We start from the raw sequence: 22,190 nt of genomic DNA, 5'->3' as shown, positions 1-22,190 counted from the left end.
CTCCCACTTTGTTTTTATATGAGTGGAATCAACTGGGTTAAGAGACTGTAAAGTGTCATATATGTACGATATAGCTTTTACTGAGCATGACGGAAGTCGAAGACATACATCGAGACTAGAGCCTCTAAAGGTTTCAAAGTTTTGTATGTGTTTCCTTACATAGTCTCTTATTTGCAGATATCTAAGGAGGTTGTTTCTTGGTAATTTATATTTACTCTGTTTTTGTGCAAGGGAGGCAAATGTGTCTCCAATGTACAAGTCTCCTATTGTGTGAATGCCTGCCTCCTTCCAGAGTTTAAAAGTGCCATCTAGATTAGATGGTGGAAAAGTAGGGTTTCCAACAATAGGCAGAGCATAAGATATGGGAGCTAGATTGAAGTGTGCTTTAATTTGTTTCCAAATGCGCAGAGTACTATGAATCACTACATTGCTATTATATAAAGACTTTTCAATAGTGGAAGGTGACAGAAGGATGGCCCCTATCGTGTAGGGTCGACACGCCTCTTGTTCCATCCGGAGCCAGCTTGGTGGAGTTGCTGTGTCATCTAGCCAGTATGTCATAATCCTAATGTTTCAAGCCCAGTAATATGATATAAAATTTGGGAGTGCTAGACCCCCCTCTCTTTTAGATTTGCAGAGATGCCTCTTGCCAATTCTATGTGTTTTGAAGTCCCACAAAAATGGGTTTATAATTGAATCTAATTGTTTAAAGAATGACTTGGCAAGAAACACTGGAATATTCTGAAATAAGTATAATAGTTGGGGTAAAAAGACCATTTTGATGGCATTGACTCTGCCCAGTAGCGATATCGGAAGAGTCCTCCAAAATTGTATATTCAGCTGTAATTTAGACAATAATGGAGGAAAATTTGCCTTGAATAGCATATTGTGATGTTTCGTAATCTTAATTCCTAAATATGTAAATTTCTCTGGAGATATTTTAAAAGGGAGGTTCTGTAACCAAGAGACATCCTGTATATATATGGGCATTAATTCGCTTTTATTCCAATTTATCCTATATCCAGAGAAAGTCCCAAATGTGTTAATTTTCTCTAGTATCTTTGTAATAGTGGCTTCTGGCTGAGTAATATATAATAGAACATCATCAGCATATAATGATATTTTACTTGTACATTTTTCTGATACATAACCATAAATTAGAGGATCTGTGCGGATACTCTCAGCAAGAGGTTCGATTACGAGGGCGAAGATCAAGGGAGACAAAGGGCAACCTTGCCTTGTACCTCTATGTAGATTGAAACGGGGGGACAGTATTTGATTTGTGAGGATTTGTGCACAGGGATTGTTATAGAGGAGCTTGACCATTGAGATGAATTTTTGCCCGAATTTAAATATTTTCAAAACTTCAAACAAATAGGGCCATTCAACTTGGTCAAATGCCTTTTCTGCGTCGAGTGCCAGAATAGCGAGCTCTTCTTTTGGTCTATCAGTAGAGTACATAATATTGAAAAGCCGTCTGAGATTGAAAAATGAATTTCTATTTGGTATAAAACCAGTCTGATCTGGATGTATTAATTTATCTAAAAGGGGGTTCACTCTGTTGGTCAGGACTTTGGAAAACAACTTTCCATCTTGGTTTAGCAGGGAAATTGGGCGATAGGAGCCCACTTCCTCTGGGTGTTTATCTTTTTTATATATCACTGTTATGACTGCTTCTACTAATGTTGGAGGTAGGACACCATCATTGTTAGCTTGAGTGAACATCTTATGTAAGTATGGACAGAGAATGTCATTAAACTTTTTATACAGCTCGCCTGGGAGGCCATCAGGGCCGGGGGCTTTGTTATTTTTGATTGAAGTGATGGCCCTTTGAATTTCCTCAACCGAAATTTCAGAGTCCAGCTGAGCTGACTCTTCTTCATCTAATTGGGGGAGATTGCATTTATCTAAGAAATTTTGCATAGCAGCGTAGTCTACATTTTTGTTGGATGTATATAGGTTTTTATAGAATTCTAGAAATCGGTCATTAATGTCTTTAGGTTTAATCAGAACCTCCCCTTTATCTGATTTAATTTTGTGTATTGTGCGATCATTTTGCTGTTTTCTAAGTTGCCGCGCTAAGAGTCTATGTGGTTTGTCACTAAACTCAAAATACTTCTGTTTGGTGTATAAAAAAGCTTTACTAACTTTTGCTGAGAGTATCTTGTTATATTCATACTTTAGGGATGATATTCTTTTATGTAAATCGACAGTTGGTGTTTGAGCATTCTCTTTATCTAGCATACTAATTTGTTTGTCTATTTCTAATAATCTGGCTTTATTCTTCTTCCTTCTGAATGCTTCAAATGAAATAATAGAGCCTCTAATGAAGGCTTTAAATGCCTCCCAAAGTATAGCAGGAGAAGTCTCTGCATTGTCATTAGTTTCAAAATAAAAGGATATTTGAGCTTTTAGATATTCACAGAACTCTTTTTCGGTTAGCAAGATAGGATTTAATCTCCAGCTCATTTGTGGTCTCACCATATTCTGAATAGCTAAAGTGCAGGTGAGAGGGCTGTGATCTGAGATCACGATGTTATGATATTTTGCATTTGTGGCATATGGCATCAGTTTTGCATCAATGAGAAAATAATCTATCCTGGTGTATGAGTTATGTGCTGCTGAGTAAAAAGAGTATTCTCTACCAGTTGGATTTGCAATTCTCCAGACATCAGCCATGTTAGTATTATTGATGAAAGTATTAAGGAAGATACTTGAGTTACTTTTCTCCATTCTACGAGTAGAGGACCTGTCAAGGTATGGATCCAAAATGCAGTTGAAATCCCCTCCAATTATGAGATTTGTTTGGGACATATCTGGTATGAGAGACATCACTTTTTTAAAGAATGAAGGGCTGTCTACATTGGGTGCATATATGTTCAATAAAGTGAGAGGCGTAGAGTATACTTCCCCAGTTACAATCAGATAGCGGCCTTCTTTATCGGATATTGTGGTGCCATGAATGAAGGGAATATTCTTCCGTATCATAATTGCTGTACCCCTAGCTCTAGCAGGGAATGATGAGTGATATATATTTCCTATCCATTTACATCGTAACCTGGTATGAGAGTCATTTTTCAAATGTGTTTCCTGTAAGAATATTATGTCCGGTGATAGTGACTTGAGATGAGCCAAAACCTTCCCTCTTTTGATCGGACTATTCAGACCACGCACGTTCCAGCTGGCTAATGTAAGACCTCTACTTCCACCATCATTTAGACCATCTTGTGTTGGCATAATTGGATTATCTGTCATAACTATTACTGGTATTTAAATAGTAGTGGAACACATTGACCTGGTTCAGCTGACAAGTCATATATATTAGTAAATCCATTACAGTTGCATAGCAAGACAGCATATTGACTTGAGTGTAGAATTGCACATGATGACTTGAAGGTAAACAGAATGAGTGGAGAGAGAAAAAGTATAAATAAAATGAGAGCGAGAGTAAAAATAATAGAAAAACAAGACAGAGACATGACCTAAGCTTATCTTCCTACCCATAAGCTGCAGGTAAAACTAATTTTGGGGAACTATATAGAGCCCACTGCTCAAACTCCCACCAACCCCCCTACTGTATATGAAAATGATTCAGATAGCGCGTCATGATATGGAATTACACCACTGAAAATCTGGTAGCTACAACAAAAACTGAGATAATTTGTCACATCCGAGTTAGTTTTTAAATGTAACCGGGCATTAAAGCCCTTGATAAGAACATTACTGCTATTGTATTAGGACCTCCATAACAAAGAATTGCCTTAACCCTGTAAGACCCACGGTTGTAATATTACAACATTTGTATTTTATAAAAAAAAAGGGTATAAATCATTTGTTTTCTTGTTCTTTTTTCACCTAAACATCATCATTGGATCCTATTGTTTAGTCTTGCAATGCTATTGGCCAGGATATTTGCATATAAGTACCCCCCACAGGGCCAGGACACATCACAACTTCAAAATTGTTGACGGAGCAACAACTCTCTTTGTCACTGGACGGAATTCCTCACAAAGAAGTAAGTAAAATGCTTGTAATATTTTTTTGGGTGATCATTAGAATGTCTAGAACATGTACATATGTTATTATTGTGAAACATATCCCCCAAATGTAAATTAGAGCATGTTTTATAGAGGTTGCTATTTTACAACGGTGGGGCAGTGTGGTAGCAAATATCCAGGTGGTACTGTTAGTTTACATACCTGGCTAAGGGGAGTCTTATAGTTTTCACAATACATTTATACAGTTATATGTGTATTTTCCCCACATTGCATACCTAAATATATATATAGTGTAGGCTATATGTGCATTTTTACTTTAATTTCTAATTTCCAATAATATTTGTAACCAATTGTACTCAAAGACAAATATACTGCATAAAATGTAATTGCTTACAATGTTTTAGTAATCACTTTCAACAGATCAGTTCCTACTTCTGTTTGTAATCATGTTTTAGTTGGTTTAAGTTAGTTCCTGGAGGATTCCATGTGGTAATTGTTCATGTGGGGGTTGCACACATAGGACCATCATCATTGTTCATGTGAGGGCTGGTGGGGGTTGCCCACTTAGGACCATCATCCCTTTGTGAGGATAAGCAAAGCACAATAGGTTGGCCAGACAGTATTGTGTGACTTGTGAAATGTGTACTGCAGTGAGATGTGTAAACACTACTAATGTACTAAAGTTATTTCTTTATTTTCATTTCAGAATGCCACAAGCAAGGAGAGAGCCTCGCTTCATTGCAAGATACAAGATACAAGATGCACTGGATATGGTACTGAATGTAGAGAGTGATGTGGATATCGACTTCACTGAAACTGATGAAGAGGCCTGTGGAGAGGAGTCAAAAGAAAACCAACCACCCAGTGAACCCATTAACTGCCCAGTAGATGCAGACATTCAGCCGCCCCAACCGGCCAAACACTTCAGCTCAGAAGAGACAACTGGAAGAGAGTCCAAACCGCGCTCCACCCAAGGCACCACGTCAACACCTGCCATCGGATGTGCGCCAGGACCAAGTTGGCCATCTCCCACGAAAGACACAGAGAGGGCGCTGCAGGAATGGTGGCTGTTCAGGGTACACCAACTTACTATGCCACAAGTGTGATGTTCGTCTGTGTATTTCAGGTCACAGGAACTGTTTCTGGGACTATCACTGCAAATAAGCGTAAGCAATTGATTGTAAATGGTGTTCAAAGTGATTTGCAGTCACTTGGAGTATGAGAGGGGGGTGCCTGTTACATTTTGCGGAGTAATTAGGTAATTAGGTTTCTTTAGTACATTTATTGTATGTATTGTTTTCATTTTGTTGTTCTTTTAATAAAATCACAATTCTTAAAAATATGGCTTACATTGATGTTATTATTCATAATGTATACTGTTCTGAGGCCAAATATTATTCATAATGTATCCTGTTCTGAGGCCAAATAATAAACCATAACCATATAAATTAACCCTTACGTTGTTTTAATGAAGTATATATACATTTGCCATGTTATTCTGACAATGAGTAAAAATAGCCTATAGGAAATTCTGCTACCCGATTGACCCTACGTTGTGATATTACAACATTTGCATAAAACCTTACAAAAACATTTTTTTTTTTTAAACACTATATTTTCTTCTCCAAAGTACTCCTACAACACCATCAGAAAGGTTGAATAATTTTTTTTGCAAGTAGAAATATATCCGGGTCTTACAGGGTTAAAAAGAAAAAAGAAACAAATTAACTGTTTCGGCATTGGTAATGACAGTAGTATCATATTTAAACAAACAAATAGCCTACCCCATGTTAGAGGGAAAGAGAAAACAAACAACAACAAAAAAAAACAGTAGAAAACATTCCACTGCTTAGGCTAATTTACCATATTACCAGAGAAATGTTGTCTCAATGGAGTAGGCTTTGACTTTAAACGTTGCATAAGTAAACCTCAGTCTCTCATTCACATCCAGACCTCTGTTTAAAGGGACAAAAAAATAAAATAAAAAATGCCTTAAGAAGAAAAGCATTAAAACCAATCTAACTGTGGCAGCATTAACACTAACAGTATCATATTTAAACAAACAAATATATAGCCTACCCTATATGTCAGAGGAATAGAAAAAACAAAACAAAACAAAAAACGGTAAAACATTCCACTGCTTAGGTTAATTCCCCATATTACCATTTTTTTTTTTTTTTTTTTTTTTTTTCAATGGGGCAGGCTTTGACTTTGAATACTGTAGTCAAACTAAAAATCAGTCCCTCATTCATACTCACACTCAGACCTCTGCTTTAAGTGACAATCTTCCTCTTAACGTAGTCCCTCATTCATACTCACACTCTGCTTTAAGTGACAATCTTCTTCTTAACGTAGTCCCTCATTCATACTCACACTCAGACCTCTGCTTTAAGTGACAGTCTTCTTCTTAACGTAGTCCCTCATTCATACTCACACTCAGACCTCTGCTTTAAGTGACAATCTTCTTCTTAACGTAGTCCCTCATTCATACTCACACTCAGACCTCTGCTTTAAGTGACAATCTTCTTCTTAACGTAGTCCCTGTCAATTCAAAAGGAGAGGAAAAAAGCACCCCTACAAATATTTCCTTGATAATATAGATGTAGAAATTACGATAACCATTGTATTATCTTAGTTTAAATGTCATTTTATGGATTTCCGTTTTGGAGCCTAACACATTTGTTGTTGCTAACTATCGATAGTCAGTAGCCGTGCTGGTCAAGCCATATTATTATTATTATATTATAACATTGTTAACGTTGTTACGAAATGCCATAATTCTCGGTGGTAATGTCGTTGTTGAGTTGTTTTTATCAAGATACAGCCTACGTGTAATGCTACGCACCACAAAACAAGTGGGGGCTAGAATGACCGTGCTTTCCGACGTGAGGGCTGGCTTGACTGCAGTTAACACATTCAGTGCCAAGGACGTCTGTGCACGTCCTAAAAAAAAGTAACGTTCAGTGCCAAGGACGTCTGTGGACGTCCTAAAATCATAATTCATATTATTCCATAATTCTGCTGTTTAAGGTCGTACCCAGCCAGTGAGCATGAATCCCTTCAAGGGATCACACGGCGCCACCTTAAACATCGTCACAGGAGCTGCTCCACCCACCTCAGATCCTTTACTTTGTACAGGAGACAGCGGAGAAAGCCGTGGAAACCGATGCATGCTTTCTGCCAGAGCCTATATATTGCTCCGTCTACAGCGAGAGTGGGCTCGGCTGCATCCGCGCTCACAACTGAGCTCTTATGCTTCTATCTATCTCCACACGATTTCCTAGAAAGGCAGCATCCGAAGCCGAACGGGCCAAGCCTTTTCGTTCAGTCGCGTTTGCCAGCGCGCATCATTTCCTTGATGCCCATCAAGGAAATGATGCGCGCAGCAAAGCTGGGATCTGTCCGGGGCAAAAACGAGTCGAGAAAGCAAACTCTGCGTGTGGGAGGAGCCCGCAGCTCAGAGGTGGAGAGGGGGAGGGGGGGGGGGGGGGAGAGGGGTGTGTGACACACACAGGCTGCACAGAAACCACACCACACGCCACCACATCAGAAAACACCAGCCAGAGTCCACCCGATCTGTGCTCGAAATTAGAGTGCAAAAGGTATTCATAAAAGGGGCTATAACTTGGAAAGAAAAAAAAAACGACAGAAAACCCATGAAAGTGCACTTTTTTGAGAGGCTGTAATTTCATAATGGAACTGTCTAGAAACAAAATTTCTTCTTTGGAAGAAGCAGGAGTGTTCAATCTTTCATTAAAGTCCAGCCCCGTTAATATAGCCATAATAGAAAAAATTCTATAGCTGTTTTCAACTGAATGGAAGTGAATCTGGCACAGGCTCCAGACAATTTTACTGAAGCGCTGTGGCACTGAATGTGTTAAACACTGCAGTCAAGCCAGCCCTCACGTCGGAAAGCACGGTCATTCTAGCCCCCACTCGTTAGCAACAACAATTGTTGTTAGGATTCCAAAACGGAAATCCATAAAATGACATTAAACTAAGCTAATACAATGGTTATCGTAATTTTTACATCGCTATTAACAAGGAAATACTTAACTTTGTAGGGCTCCTTTTTTCCTCCTTCGCCGCCATCTTCTATCTGAATGGATCTAGCTGATGACACGCAAGGGATTCTGGGATCGCACTCACCGCCAAGGGTGGTCCTGGAAAATCTCAAAACTGAGTGCTGTTCACCCCTCAAACTCGACCCTTAATTTAACACACTGAGAATCGGGACAGCACTAGCACTTCGCGGGAGTGCGCATTTTTGAGACTGAGGGTTAAGATTGAGGGTTAAGATAGGAATTGGGATTGGGCCCAAGTCGTGTGATTCGAGCCCCCGCCTCTGTTCCTTTCCTTTCTCAATTTAAATTCCAATTCCAGGTTTTATTGCTGTCTTAATAATGAATGGCTTCAAAGCTTCTGTTAAAAGTCAACCAGGGAGAAATAAGACTCCACGTAATGTCCCTTTAACAACTTGCTGCAGTCCTCATTGCGGTGGCCTCACTATTGGGTTACACAGCCTGCCGTGCTTATTCAGCTCATCACTCTCTGCCATCCTCAACTGAGGTCTAAATTCAATACAGGCGTGTGTGTGTGTGTGTGTGTGTGTGTGTGTGTGTGTGTGTGTGTGTGTGTGTGTGTGTGTGTGCGCGCGCGTGCGTGTACGTGTGTGTGCGTGCGTGCACATCTGTGCAAGTGCTAGAAGTGGGCACCAGTGTCTCTCTTCTGTCCTGTACTTTTCCTATTCAATATCTAATATCTTTTTGTGGGACAGATCACAATTTCTTATGCCGGGATCCTTGTTTGAACTTTGAAGCCATCTGTTTTTAGCAAAGATGCTTATCCTTGTCCTCAGAGTCGCATGCACCAAAATACTGTCAGTTTTGGGAGTATTTAACCCTGACTTTCCGACTTTTTCAAATCTGTAATTTTATTTTTTATTTTATTTTTCCACAAATCTAACAAGTTGATGAGCTGCACTTTGTTGCAAGTTAAGCTTTTGTTCTGCGTAAATCCACTTGAACTCTCTTCACTCTCTTTGTCTGCTCTAAACCAAAACTAAAGTAATTAATCAGAATCAGAATCAGAAAGACTTTAATGATCCCCGGGGGGAAATTGGGACAAGTTGCAGTTGCTCGCACTCAGGCATGAAATATCCACATAACACAACATAGCATAACACAGTATCACACAGTATCATACAGTAACGTAAAAAAAAAAACAGTCAATACAATAAAATAAAATATTATACAATATTATTCTAACCTTGACCACCTCTTGCCCCTTATTAAAAACCAAACGTATTGAACAATTATCAGTTCTGTTCGGTTATTGTCGGGCCAGCTCAAAATACGGTGTGACATGCACAACAATAAGTATCAAACCGCCATAATTGATAGTTGGATATCCATTTCCTCAAGTGACATCATACAGTAGCAGCGCCCACGGCTACTTTGTGGGCGTGAAGCACATACTTGAACATTTGGTTTGCTTTTTCTCTTTCAGTGAGAATCTTGGCACTTTTCTTTGGATTCCAGTCATTTTTGTCAGTTATGTGCAAATAAGCAAGGGCTTCCCAGACAGAGGGGTCAAATGAGCTGACCCTTTTTTAATACAGGCTGGCTAGTAAAATGTGAATGAATTAGGCAGACAGGGAAGTAGATGAGGAGGGATGCACGATGATATCGGCACGTCATCGGTATGTAAAATAAACCCTATTAAAAGTCTTTAAAATGTCGGCATTGGCCCAAATCGAAATTACGCTAACCCTAACCCAGGGAGAGCGTCATCCAAATCTTACAGTTTTGTTTGAAAGAAAATGTTACATAAATTCAAAAAATATGGCAAGTTTTACATAACCTAAGTTGAAGTAGTTTTCTTATTTTGCCCAGTGTACATCCTGAAAAACATTGTATTTATGTCTGCATCTGATAAGAGTATGCATAATAATGTGTAAATACCACTACAGGAAAGACTTGATGTTCCCTGAAATTAGGTGGAAAAAAATGTGCGCGTATATCGGCATCGGCAATCAGCCAAAAGAGTTGGAAAATATTGGCATATCAGATATCGGCAATAAAATAATAATAATCAATATTGTGCATCCCTAAGCTGAGTGTCTTTTATTGCATAGCCAATGATTTGAAAGAAAGATGAGGGATGGAGGAAAAAGGGGAGAGAAGGAGAAGGCTGCAAAAGAGGTGAAGGAGTCAGGAAAGAAAGAGGGTACGTTACAGAGAGATTAGAAACAGATAAAGACATGCAGAAGGGGAGTGAAGTATGTACACTTATTTCAAAAGAGGGATGCTGCCATGTTGTTTCAGCCATTATCCCCTCAGACACTTTTAGCTCCTCTTGCTACTAGCATCCTCCAGAGGGGTAACCCCCGCTGTCTGTGCCTGCAGAGCCCCTCCAGAGGGGTAACCCCCGCTGTCTGTGCCTGCAGAGCCCCTCCAGAGGGGTAACCCCCGCTGTCTGTGCCTGCAGAGCCCCTCCAGAGGGGTAACCCCCGCTGTCTGTGCCTGCAGAGCCCCTCCAGAGGGGTAACCCCCGCTGTCTGTGCCTGCAGAGCCCCTCCAGAGGGGTAACCCCCGCTGTCTGTGCCTGCAGAGCCCCTCCAGAGGGGTAACCCCCGCTGTCTGTGCCTGCAGAGCCCCTCCAGAGGGGTAACCCCCGCTGTCTGTGCCTGCAGAGCCCCTCCAGAGGGGTAACCCCCACTGTCTGTGCCTGCAGAGCCCCTCCAGAGGGGTAACCCCCGCTGTCTGTGCCTGCAGAGCCCCTCCAGAGGGGTAACCCCCGCTGTCTGTGCCTGCAGAGCCCCTCCAGAGGGGTAACCCCCACTGTCTGTGCCTGCAGAGCCCCTCCAGAGGGGTAACCCTGCTGTCTGTGCCTGCAGAGCCCCTCCAGAGGGGTAACCCCCACTGTCTGTGCCTGCAGAGCCCCTCCAGAGGGGTAACCCTGCTGTCTGTGCCTGCAGAGCCCCTCCAGAGGGGTAACCCCCACTGTCTGTGCCTGCAGAGCCCCTCCAGAGGGGTAACCCTGCTGTCTGTGCCTGCAGAGCCCCTCCAGAGAGTAACCCCCTCTGTCTGTGCCTGCAGAGCCCCTCCAGAGGGGTAACCCTGCTGTCTGTGCCTGCAGAGCCCCTCCAGAGAGTTAAACCCCCACTGTCTGTGCCTGCAGAGTCCCTCCAGAGGGGTAACCCTGCTGTCTGTGCCTGCAGAGCCCCTCCAGAGGGGTAACCCCCACTGTCTGTGCCTGCAGAGCCCCTCCAGAGGGGTAACCCCCACTGTCTGTGCCTGCAGAGTCCCTCCAGAGGGGTAACCCCCACTGTCTGTGCCTGCAGAGCCCCTCCAGAGGGGTAACCCTGCTGTCTGTGCCTGCAGAGCCCCTCCAGAGGCGTAACCCTGCTGTCTGTGCCTGCAGAGCCCCTCCAGAGGGGTAACCCTGCTGTCTGTGCCTGCAGAGCCCCTCCAGAGGGGTAACCCCCACTGTCTGTGCCTGCAGAGCCTCTCCAGAGGGGTAACCCCCACTGTCTGTGCCTGCAGAGCCCCTCCAGAGGGGTAACCCCCACTGTCTGTGCCTGCAGAGCCCCTTCAGAGGGGTAACCCCCATTGTCTGTGCCTGCAGAGCCCCTCCAGAGGGGTAACCCCCACTGTCTGTGCCTGCAGAGCCCCTCCAGAGGGGTAACCCCCACTGTCTGTGCCTGCAGAGCCCCTCCAGAGGGGTAACCCCCGCTGTCTGTGCCTGCAGAGCCCCTCCAGAGGGGTAACCCCCACTGTCTGTGCCTGCAGAGCCCCTCCAGAGGGGTAACCCCCACTGTCTGTGCCTGCAGAGCCCCTCCAGAGGGGTAACCCCACTGTCTGTGCCTGCAGAGCCCCTCCAGAGGGGTAACCCCCGCTGTCTGTGCCTGCAGAGCCCCTCCAGAGGGGTAACCCCACTGTCTGTGCCTGCAGAGCCCCGGGCCTAGACTGACACGGATCAGAGAGGATAGGGAATAAAGAGAGGGGTGGGGGGTGGGCTGGCACTGGAATGGAGGGCATCAGAGGAGAAGGGGGTGACGGGTTAGGAGACGGATGGGGGATCTGTTTACAGCTGAAGAGGATGATGGGGAGAGATGGGGATGAGAGGTGGGGAAAAGAAGAGAGAGGGATCAATTGAACAGCAGGGATGAAAGAGGTGTAAAGGAGAGGTTGGGTTAGAGGAGGCATGAGGATCAAGGCCGGCCCCAGAGGCAGGAGGGAGGAGGGGGGAGGGGGGAGGGGGTAGGGGTTTAGTCGGCTCAGGCCAATGAGGTCATTGATCGTTGAAGCCTCAGGGTCAAAACGGGGTGACATACATACAGCATTCCTATGTATGTTCTCCTCAGCAGCATCCATGGCTGTAGTTTAGTTTGACTTAGAACACGGCTCTCTCGAATACTCAATTCTGATTGGTCAATCAACAATATTCACCGGTCATTATTTCTCGACAACCGACCGCTGCTCTGCCACACCTGGATTAATCAGTTGATAAGAGCTTTTTGTCTGCAGACACTACTAATTAGGCCAACCAGTTGCAGCTGTGGTGTCTTGTGTGCCAATTACGAATGAAACCGCTTTGCCGTTGAAAACGCTATTAAAAAATCTATTTGAATAATTATTTTTGTCAGATTATTGAATGATTTAGTTGTAGGCCGTGTTCTAAGCGGGATAATGTATATTGAGGCGGTGATTACTGGAAATAATGACCTTCAGGTGAATCATTAAGCCCTCCGCTGCGCGTCGGGCTCAATCATCACCTGTCGGTCATTATTTCCCCCATAATCACCGCCTCAATATACATTATCCCTTACACATTCCGCATCAAATCCATGTGTGAACTGATGGTCTAATAAAGCCGTTGCACACAGCTAAGTCTTTGTTCCTTTTAGGTTATTCACACAGCATGTGAGGTACTATGTAGCCACAATGTCCTATCAAATAAAAGCAAAAATAGCAACAAAAAAATCCAGCATAATTTACAGTATATGATCATCAGGTTGATTTATTTTGTGTTTTGACTGGAGGATCTGAAGGGAGACATTTTTAAGTGCTTTGCAATACATACAGTATGAAAAGCATAACTTTAGCCTTTTCTGACCTAGACCCTATTCCATCTGTTCCCATCATGCTGATTGATTCTGACCCATATCTCATCAATAGATTCCAAATCAATCAATAAAGCTATTTACATGTTGCATGGCTGGGTGCACCGCTCTTCAATGCAGTCCTAACGGCCAATACATCCAAATCAATCCCAAAAGCACCCAAAGCATGTTTGCTCTGTAATGACAAGCAAGACTTAAGTCGCACTATAGTAAAGCAGCTGGTGAGATTTTGGTCAGAATTGATGGAAAAAGATGATAATGGCCTAAGTTGAGAAATGTCCTAAGTTATACTTTAAAACTTAATGTAAGTGGAAAATCAACGGAGGTGTGTTGTACTTCTAAATAGGACATAAGCACACGTGTATAAATGCGGTTTAACATGTTAGTCTGTGTCTGACCTCCTCTGTCTGTCTGTCTGTGTGTCTGTCTCCTCCTCAGTGTTAGTCTGTGTCTGACCTCCTCTGTCTGTCTGCCTGTGTGTCTGTCTCCTCCTCAGTAGAAGTCTGTGTCTGACCTCCTCTGTCTGTCTGTGTGTCTGTCTCCTCCTCAGTGTTAGTCTGTGTCTGACCTCCTCTGTCTGCCTGTGTGTCTGTCTCCTCCTCAGTAGAAGTCTGTGTCTGACCTCCTCTGTCTGCCTGTGTGTCTGTCTCCTCCTCAGTGTTTCTCTGTGTCTGACCTCCTCTGTCTGCCTGTGTGTCTGTCTCCTCCTCAGTGTTAGTCTGTGTCTGACCTCCTCTGTCTGTCTGTGTGTCTGTCTCCTCCTCAGTGTTAGTCTGTGTCTGACCTCCTCTGTCTGCCTGTGTGTCTGTCTCCTCCTCAGTGTTAGTCTGTGTCTGACCTCCTCTGTCTGTCTGCCTGTGTGTCTGTCTCCTCCTCAGTAGAAGTCTGTGTCTGACCTCCTCTGTCTGCCTGTGTGTCTGTCTCCTCCTCAGTGTTAGTCTGTGTCTGACCTCCTCTGTCTGCCTGTGTGTCTGTCTCCTCCTCAGTGTTAGTCTGTGTCTGACCTCCTCTGTCTGCCTGTGTGTCTGTCTCCTCCTCAGTGTTAGTCTGTGTCTGACCTCCTCTGTCTGCCTGTGTGTCTGTCTCCTCCTCAGTGTTAGTCTGTGTCTGACCTCCTCTGTCTGCCTGTGTGTCTGTCTCCTCCTCAGTGTTAGTCTGTGTCTGACCTCCTCTGTCTGCCTGTGTGTCTGTCTCCTCCTCAGTGTTAGTCTGTGTCTGACCTCCTCTGTCTGCCTGTGTGTCTGTCTCCTCCTCAGTGTTTCTCTGTGTCTGACCTCCTCTGTCTGCCTGTGTGTCTGTCTCCTCCTCAGTGTTTCTCTGTGTCTGACCTCCTCTGTCTGCCTGTGTGTCTGTCTCCTCCTCAGTGTTTCTCTGTGTCTGACCTCCTCTGTCTGCCTGTGTGTCTGTCTCCTCCTCAGTGTTAGTCTGTGTCTAACCTCCTCTGTCTGCCTGTGTGTCTGTATCCTCCTCAGTGTTAGTCTGTGTCTGACCTCCTCTGTCTGTCTGTGTGTCTGTCTCCTCCTCAGTGTTTCTCTGTGTCTGACCTCCTCTGTCTGCCTGTGTGTCTGTCTCCTCCTCAGTGTTAGTCTGTGTCTGACCTCCTCTGTCTGCCTGTGTGTCTGTCTCCTCCTCAGTGTTTCTCTGTGTCTGACCTCCTCTGTCTGCCTGTGTGTCTGTCTCCTCCTCAGTGTTAGTCTGTGTCTAACCTCCTCTGTCTGCCTGTGTGTCTGTCTCCTCCTCAGTGTTTCTCTGTGTCTGACCTCCTCTGTCTGCCTGTGTGTCTGTCTCCTCCTCAGTAGAAGTCTGTGTCTGACCTCCTCTGTCTGTCTGTGTGTCTGTCTCTTCCTCAGTAGAAGTCTGTGTCTAACCTCCTCTGTCTGCCTGTGTGTCTGTCTCTTCCTCAGTAGAAGTCTGTGTCTGACCTCCTCTGTCTGTCTGTGTGTCTTGTCTCCTCAGTGGAAGCAGCGGGGGTAGCAGCAGCAGGGAGAACAGCGGCAGCAGTGGTATTGGCATTCCCATTGCCGTGCCTACACCCTCCATCCCCAACTCTGGTCCAGGTGAGCCTGACTGCTGACTTAGGCAGTGATGCCTCCCATCATTTGCTATTAGAGTCACACACTTGTATTCATTTGTTGATGTTACAGCTCTGTGTTGGCCTTTCAAGGGAGACATTCTGTAAAGCTGCTAAAACCACCTCAGAATTCTAGGTTATACTAGGTTGAGACTAGGTTTAGGTTCCCATGGTCAATGGTCTGTTTCAAAGTAACATAAAGAAAGTATCCTCTGCTGTGTTTAAGGTTACACCAACCTGGCGAAAGTGCCTTCGTCAGGGTGCAGTGTCACTGCACCCTGACGAAGGCACTTTCGCCCAAACATGTTGGAAACATTAAACACAGCAGAGGAGACTTTTGAGTGTGCCACTTCCTTTCTTTATGTTACTTTGAATTTTCGTTAGTCTGCACCTCTTCAAACTTTTTGTGTGTGCTCCACTCTATATACTCTCAATGGTCTGTTTCAGAAACTTTTCTACCCAGACAAGAATAGTCATTCTGGAGGAAACAGTGAATTCTTGTATTTTTTTCTGCACAAAATAGCTGCTATTTAAAATAGCAGCAACGGCAATCCAAACATCTCGTTATCAGCGTTCAGAAAACCCATATCAGTCAGACCATGTTCTGTGCGTAAAATGAGGCAACACTTGTTAAACATTGTCAAGACACTATGATGTGTGAGCACTGAGCTTTATCCTTTGTTTACATCTGTACTTACACACTAGACAAGACAGTAAACAAACTACTACATACATAGTCTTTAGTGTAAATATGCATCTTATATACAGTATGACGAGTGTTAATCCAGAATAAAAACAAACAAACAAAGAATATGTCATTAAGTTACTAGTTCAGATGCTATAATTGCTTTGGCTGCAACAAATAAAAAACACATTTTATTTTTACATACAGTATCTACATTCATATATATGTAAATTCTAATACCATAGGCATCACGTGACAAGTGTAAATAAAGGTGTAAATGAATTGAGACTACACTACGCAAAGCCTACATTTACCAGACAGGGATTATGCAGGCCCATTGTGTTGGAAGCACAGCTGATTCTCTATCCTACTCTGTAAATAGGCCAAGCTGTGTTAGGCCCACATTACACCACACACAGGCTTCATTCAGTATGGCATTAAACCATACACCAGCCTCACATAGTGCTGCCTTTAACTTTTGCAAATGATTTAAAACAGAACTGAACAAGAAGTAATTTAATTTGACATAGCAGCTGTTTTACCTCGGCTCCATCCTCCATGGAGCCTTGATCAGGCCGGACTTTTACCACAGCTCTCCCTGCAAGCTTGTCACCATGGCAGCGCTCTGTTCATACCCCAACCACACAGAAGGAAGTGCGTCCAAGTATGTGTGAAACATTCCCCCTTGAAGAAAGTGATGTGTCGTTATGTAATAGCAGCGTCGCACACACACACACACACACACACACAGACACACAGACACACACGCACACACACACACACACACACACACACACAGCCTGATATGTAAAGCGCTTTAGGTGCCTTGAAAAGCGCTATATAAATCCAATCAATTATTGTTGTTATTGTTAACGTATCGGCTCCGACCGACTCGTTTCAGTCCCGTTTGTGTCCGCTCCCCCGGGGGCTCCTCCGCCTCCCCCGCCCCCACCTCCTCCACCTGCTCCTCCACCTGCTCCTCCACCTGCTCCTCCACCTCTGCCTGGCCTCAGTGCCCCAGCGGCAGCGTCATCCATAGGTGAGACTCCTCGGGCCACAAAGGCAGCTTCCGTCTCCTCTGCTGTCTGGACCGGCGGGCAATCAGTAAAGCTACTGTCATTGTGCTCATGGCGGGGGACGCACGGTGTCTGTGTGTGGTGGGTTTGTATGGTGTGGGTTTCTCACTGCTTGTGCACACTGCCAGCAACTTGATTGATGAGTCGCTTGATTCTCGTATTATTTTGTTGAGTAAATATATATTAAGTAAGTATATTAATATATAGTAAATATAGCACGCACTAATTAGGTGGCATTGAGAATAGATGAAACAAAAGTACTTGAGAGGTTGCCATCAAACCCAAACACTGGAGGCAACTGTTCTCTAAGCCTTATTTTTTTTTGACTTTTTTTTTTTAGTTTTTCCAAATAAAGGTTGTCGAACTGGTAAGCTTTAAATGGCTGGAATTAGTTTCCAGGTTGAACTATTGTTCATTAAATTAAATGACATTGGTTAGGGGAACAAGGCAGTTTGTAAATGTGATTGGCGGTTGAACTTGAAGGCCAGTTGATAAGCTTGTTGTCCACACATAGGCCATGTTTCCCTGGTCGCTCAGTGACTTGTTGACCATGTTGCTTCCTGTGTGAATGCAATGTACAGTATACTGTACATTATACTGTATACTTATGTACAGTATACTGTACATTATACTGTATACTGTATGTATGCAGGTGTATTGCTGCTTGTGACAAAGGCTCCAGCCTTTAATGTAATCACAGTAATAATCTCTGAATGCTCAGTGGTGCTGTTACTGTACTTCTCTATCCCTCCTCATCTGCTATATTAGCTCTACACTGTAAAGAAGTCTCTAATGACTCGAATGCCTGTCATTGCCAAAGGCCAATTAAATCTGAAATTTAGTCTGCAGAATTGTTCAAATTGGAAATTTACATAATGACTTCAAGCTAATTAAATATCAAAGCCTATTTGTTATCCTGGTTGACATGATAAGATCTACAGTCTACATTCAAGAATGATATAAAAAATGTAGGTAGGCCCAGATACTGTGCAGGCAGAGAGCATGGGCCATGTTTATACAGTTCAAATAAGAACACATCAAAAATGAATTTGCCCTAAGGGGTTTATAGAGAGTTCTTCACCATTTTGTTTCCTTTTCTATTTCTATTCATAGAAAAAAGGTTGTGGTTAAAGCTGCGTTAGGCAATATGTTTATGTGAAGGTAACTGCAGTCTTATTATCAGCCTAAATCACAAAGCAATCCAAACTTGGGAGCTTAATAAAAAACAGAGATTTAGGTCCAAAACATATTTTGTGTGTGTTTTACTTTTACTGATGTTGTGTAGTCCGAAACTCCCCAAAAATATTTGGTTACCTCAAACATTCAATATTGCCAAGTGCAGCTTTGATTTACATGGGTCATTGACTTTGATCATTGGGTGGCATATATTTGATTTACTGTTATTTCTGCAAAACTCCAATAATCCTTCAAACACTTAAGTCACTGAAGACGATCACTTGAAACATGCACATCTTATCCTCAGGACATCAGCAATGCATTTCAGCTGTAATTACTTCTGCCAGTGACAAAATGCCCAAGTTTGTTTTGATGGTTTGTTTGCTCCTGTGTTCCTCTGAGTCCTCACTTCCTCTGGTTCCACCCATCCCTATCTGAGCCAGGGAGCTTCTGTTATCTGGCACGGCAAACGGGAAATGCCGAACTAGAACAAAATGAATCTGTTTCTCCCTCCCATTCTCTCTTGTCTTGCTCATTCGCTCTCTCTCTCTCTCTCTCTCTCTCTCTCTCTCTCACATACACACACGCACGCAGGCACGCACGCACGCACACACACACACACACACACACACACACACACACACACACACACACACACACACACACACACACACACACACACACACACACACACACACACACACACACACACACACACGTACACGTGTTTCCGCTAGGAAGAACAGGTGCAGGATAACATGTCCTGCAAGATTTCAAATTACAGGACAAGTGGTATAAATTCCAGACGCATTAAATCTGTCTTTATTGTTTTGTATTATTATTTAACAATTTATATACATGTAGGCGTAGGCTATATAATGAAGGCTAATAATGGATGACCTAATTAGGCATGTCAATTTATATTTTTTATTTAAAAGTATAAACCACGCCAATAAGACTCGATTAGCCTATCATCAGTTTCAGACTCATTTTCAGACTCATTTTCATCGTCGTCATTGTCATTATTAGACCTGCTGCTGCTCGCTTTCATGAAAAACTGTTTAAGGCTCGATTGTTTCGCCATGATGCAGAGATGGGGACTTGGACTTGAGACTTGGACTTGAGTCGCACTTAAGATAAGATAAGATAATCCTTCATTTGTCCCGCAAGGGGAAATTACAGTGCTACAGCAGCAAGTGGACAGGGTTAAGAAAGAGACCGCAACATAATAGCACGTATAGTCAACAACAGTAAATACAGAATCTAACAATTTCACAAGTAAAAATTGCATTAAAAAGTAAAGAAATCACATTAAAAATTACATTAAAAGGTGCTGGATAAAAGTGCATTTAGTAGCCAATTGAGCCAAATGAGAGCAGCAATTAAACCATTGTTCGCTCAGGAGTGTACAGAATTTAAAAGTCTGACAGCCGCTGGGAGGAAAGAACTCACACACTTTGGATGGACTAGTCACACACACAGTGACTTGAGACTTGACTTGAGACTTGTCCTCGAAGACTTGAGACTTGACTTGGACTTGAAGGTTTGGGACTTGTGAACAATCTTTTTTTTTTTTTTTTTTTTTTTTGGTGCATTAACATTAAGGAAATGTCTACTAATGTCAATCATTGCTGCTACTGTATTCTAATAGATAAGGAGTGAGGATAATACAGTACATGCTTTGAATTCCTTAGTTTTAGCTATGCAGTGTTCTAAGCAGACCAGATGGCATGCAGCAGATGATAGAACACTCATGCATAGGGACTTGAGACTTGACTTGGACTTGTGACATTTATTTTTTCACAGCCCTTTTTAATACAATGAATTAATTGCGTCGGGAGATCATTTACAGGACACGGTGTCCTGCAGATTTTAATTTACCGGACTTTGATTAATTTTACAGGACAATGTCCTGCAGTTACAGGACAACGGAAGCCCTGGACACACACACACACACACACACACACACACACACACACACACCTGGCTCAGTGGTTGTAAATCCAATCCAAATGTTGTAGTGTTTCTTGTGAAAATGCTGTAAGTTGTAAGAAATGGATTTGTCAGATTCATATGATGTACAGTCTCTATCTATGTACAGTATATCTATGCAGCTATATCTCAAACTCTCCATCTCTTGTTATAGTCCAGCTGGCCGTGCAACATTTATAATCATGTCTTTGAGAAGTGTGTGACGTGGGGAAAAGTTTGTTTTTAATATTGATTCTAGGGATGCACGATATTGGATTTTTTTGCCGATACCTGATATGTCACTATTTTCCAACTCTTTTGGACGATTGCCGATACCGATTTTTATACACCTAATTTCAGAGAACGTCAGGTCTCTCCTGTAGTGGAGTTAATACAATATTATGCCTACTCTTATAATGGCCCACTGGCAGATGCAGACATGAATACAAAATGTACATATTCACTGGGCAAAATGATAAAACTGCATAATTAAAGCGCCATTTTATCTGCAGAAATGTTTATTTCGAGCTGATGCCGATATTTCATTTGAAGGCCTTTATCAGCTGATACCGATGCCATGCTGATATCATCGTGCATCCCTAATCGATTAATTTGAATTCCGTGCAGGATCCACGCTGGCTTCCTCTGCAGTGCTCGCTCAATCCTTTTTCCTTTGCCGCTCTTCAACAGAACCGAGCGCATGTGATGTGCTCGTTTTTATTCAGAAAGGCTGTTGGGAGTCTGTTGTTTCATTTGAGCCCTTGTGAAATACGACCGTAACACTGCTGTCAAACAGAAATCCCTATTTAGCTTTCCTAGCTTCCCTCATTTCTCTGATTGGTTGTTGTTGGTGTCTTCTCAACAGGTTTGGGGCTCTAATCAAGATGTAATCAATCAAAAGATAACTTTATTCTCTTACTGATTCATATTCTGGGCCCTTGTTTTCCTCCCCCTCCTTGTGATCCTCACCTAATCCCTGACTCCCGCTTCCCTCTGTGGTCTCCTCCTCCTCTTCCTCCCTGTCTTTTGGGTGGTTGTTCTAGCGGTGGCCCCCGGCCCCGGTCTGGGCCCTATCCCCATGTCCCAGTTCGGCACCATCTCGCGGCAGATCTCGCGGCACAACCCCTCCAACTCGTCCGTCTCGATGGTCTCGGCCACGGGCACGTACCGCCGGGCGCCCTCCGTCACTTCCCAGTTCTCCTTGCAGCAGCAGCAGCAACTACAGCAGCAGCAACTACAGCAACAGCAACTACAGCAACAGCAACTGCAGCAACAACAGCAGCCCCATATTAACGGAGGCACTCCTGGTTATGGCCAGAATTCAAGTAAGAGCCCTCCGTCTCCAGCTCCCACCTGGCTTTGTAGGATATATATACTGTCACTAAGGCACATAACCTCACCCTCTACAAGTCACATTTCTCACAAATCCTGCACATGCTAAAGCAAGCTAACCTTTACAGCGGCAGATGAGCAGCTCATGTGCAAAAGTCTTAGTCATTGCTTTCCGAAGGTCAAGCTCGTGTTCTTGACACAATTATTGACTTTCCCCCTTTACTCTGAAAGTGCAGGTTAAGGCTTTCTTACTCTGAAAGTGCAGGTTAAGGCTTTTTGTCGAGCAGTGGGATGTCTTTAGTATCGATGCAGAAAGCCTCGTCCTTGGACTCTCCAGCAGATACAATGCACACAATCAATATGGAGATCACAGCTTTTTGGCCTCACTTAAAAGCATGGTTTTGTCTCCACCAAAGGCCGTGTGTATACTGGACTCTAACAGTGTGTATACTACTGGACTCTAACAGTGTGTATACTGGACTCTAACAGTGTGTATACTGGACTCTAACAGTGTGTATACCTGACTCTTAACAGTGTGTATACTGGACTCTAACAGTGTGTATACCTGACTCTTAACAGTGTGTATACTGGACTCTAACAGTGTGTATACTACTGGACTCTAACAGTGTGTATACTGGACTCTAACAGTGTGTATACTGGACTCTAACAGTGTGTATACCTGACTCTTAACAGTGTGTATACTGGACTCTAACAGTGTGTATACTGGACTCTAACAGTGTGTATACCTGACTCT

General features: G+C 43.3%; 1 protein-coding gene across 4 annotated transcripts in view; it reads left to right on the top strand.

The window, feature by feature from the left end:
- Positions 1-22,190, top strand: part of abi1a (abl-interactor 1a) — a 134,759-nt gene that overhangs the window by 103,770 nt on the left and 8,799 nt on the right. For 2 of the 4 annotated variants that reach the window (XM_083632137.1, XM_083632136.1), the window contains exons 6-8: positions 15,082-15,182; positions 16,783-16,920; positions 21,148-21,429. In XM_083632137.1, the coding sequence (XP_083488263.1) occupies positions 15,082-15,182; positions 16,783-16,920; positions 21,148-21,429 (521 nt within the window). The remainder of the gene's footprint in view (positions 1-15,081; positions 15,183-16,782; positions 16,921-21,147; positions 21,430-22,190) is intronic. The other 2 variants (XM_083632138.1, XM_083632139.1) reach the window with 2 other exon arrangements.

The sequence above is a fragment of the Poromitra crassiceps genome (genome assembly GCF_964638095.1).
Source record: "Poromitra crassiceps genome assembly, chromosome: 2".
Taxonomy (NCBI): Eukaryota; Metazoa; Chordata; class Actinopteri; order Beryciformes; family Melamphaidae; genus Poromitra; species Poromitra crassiceps.
This window is presented reverse-complemented; position numbering and strand designations above follow the sequence as displayed.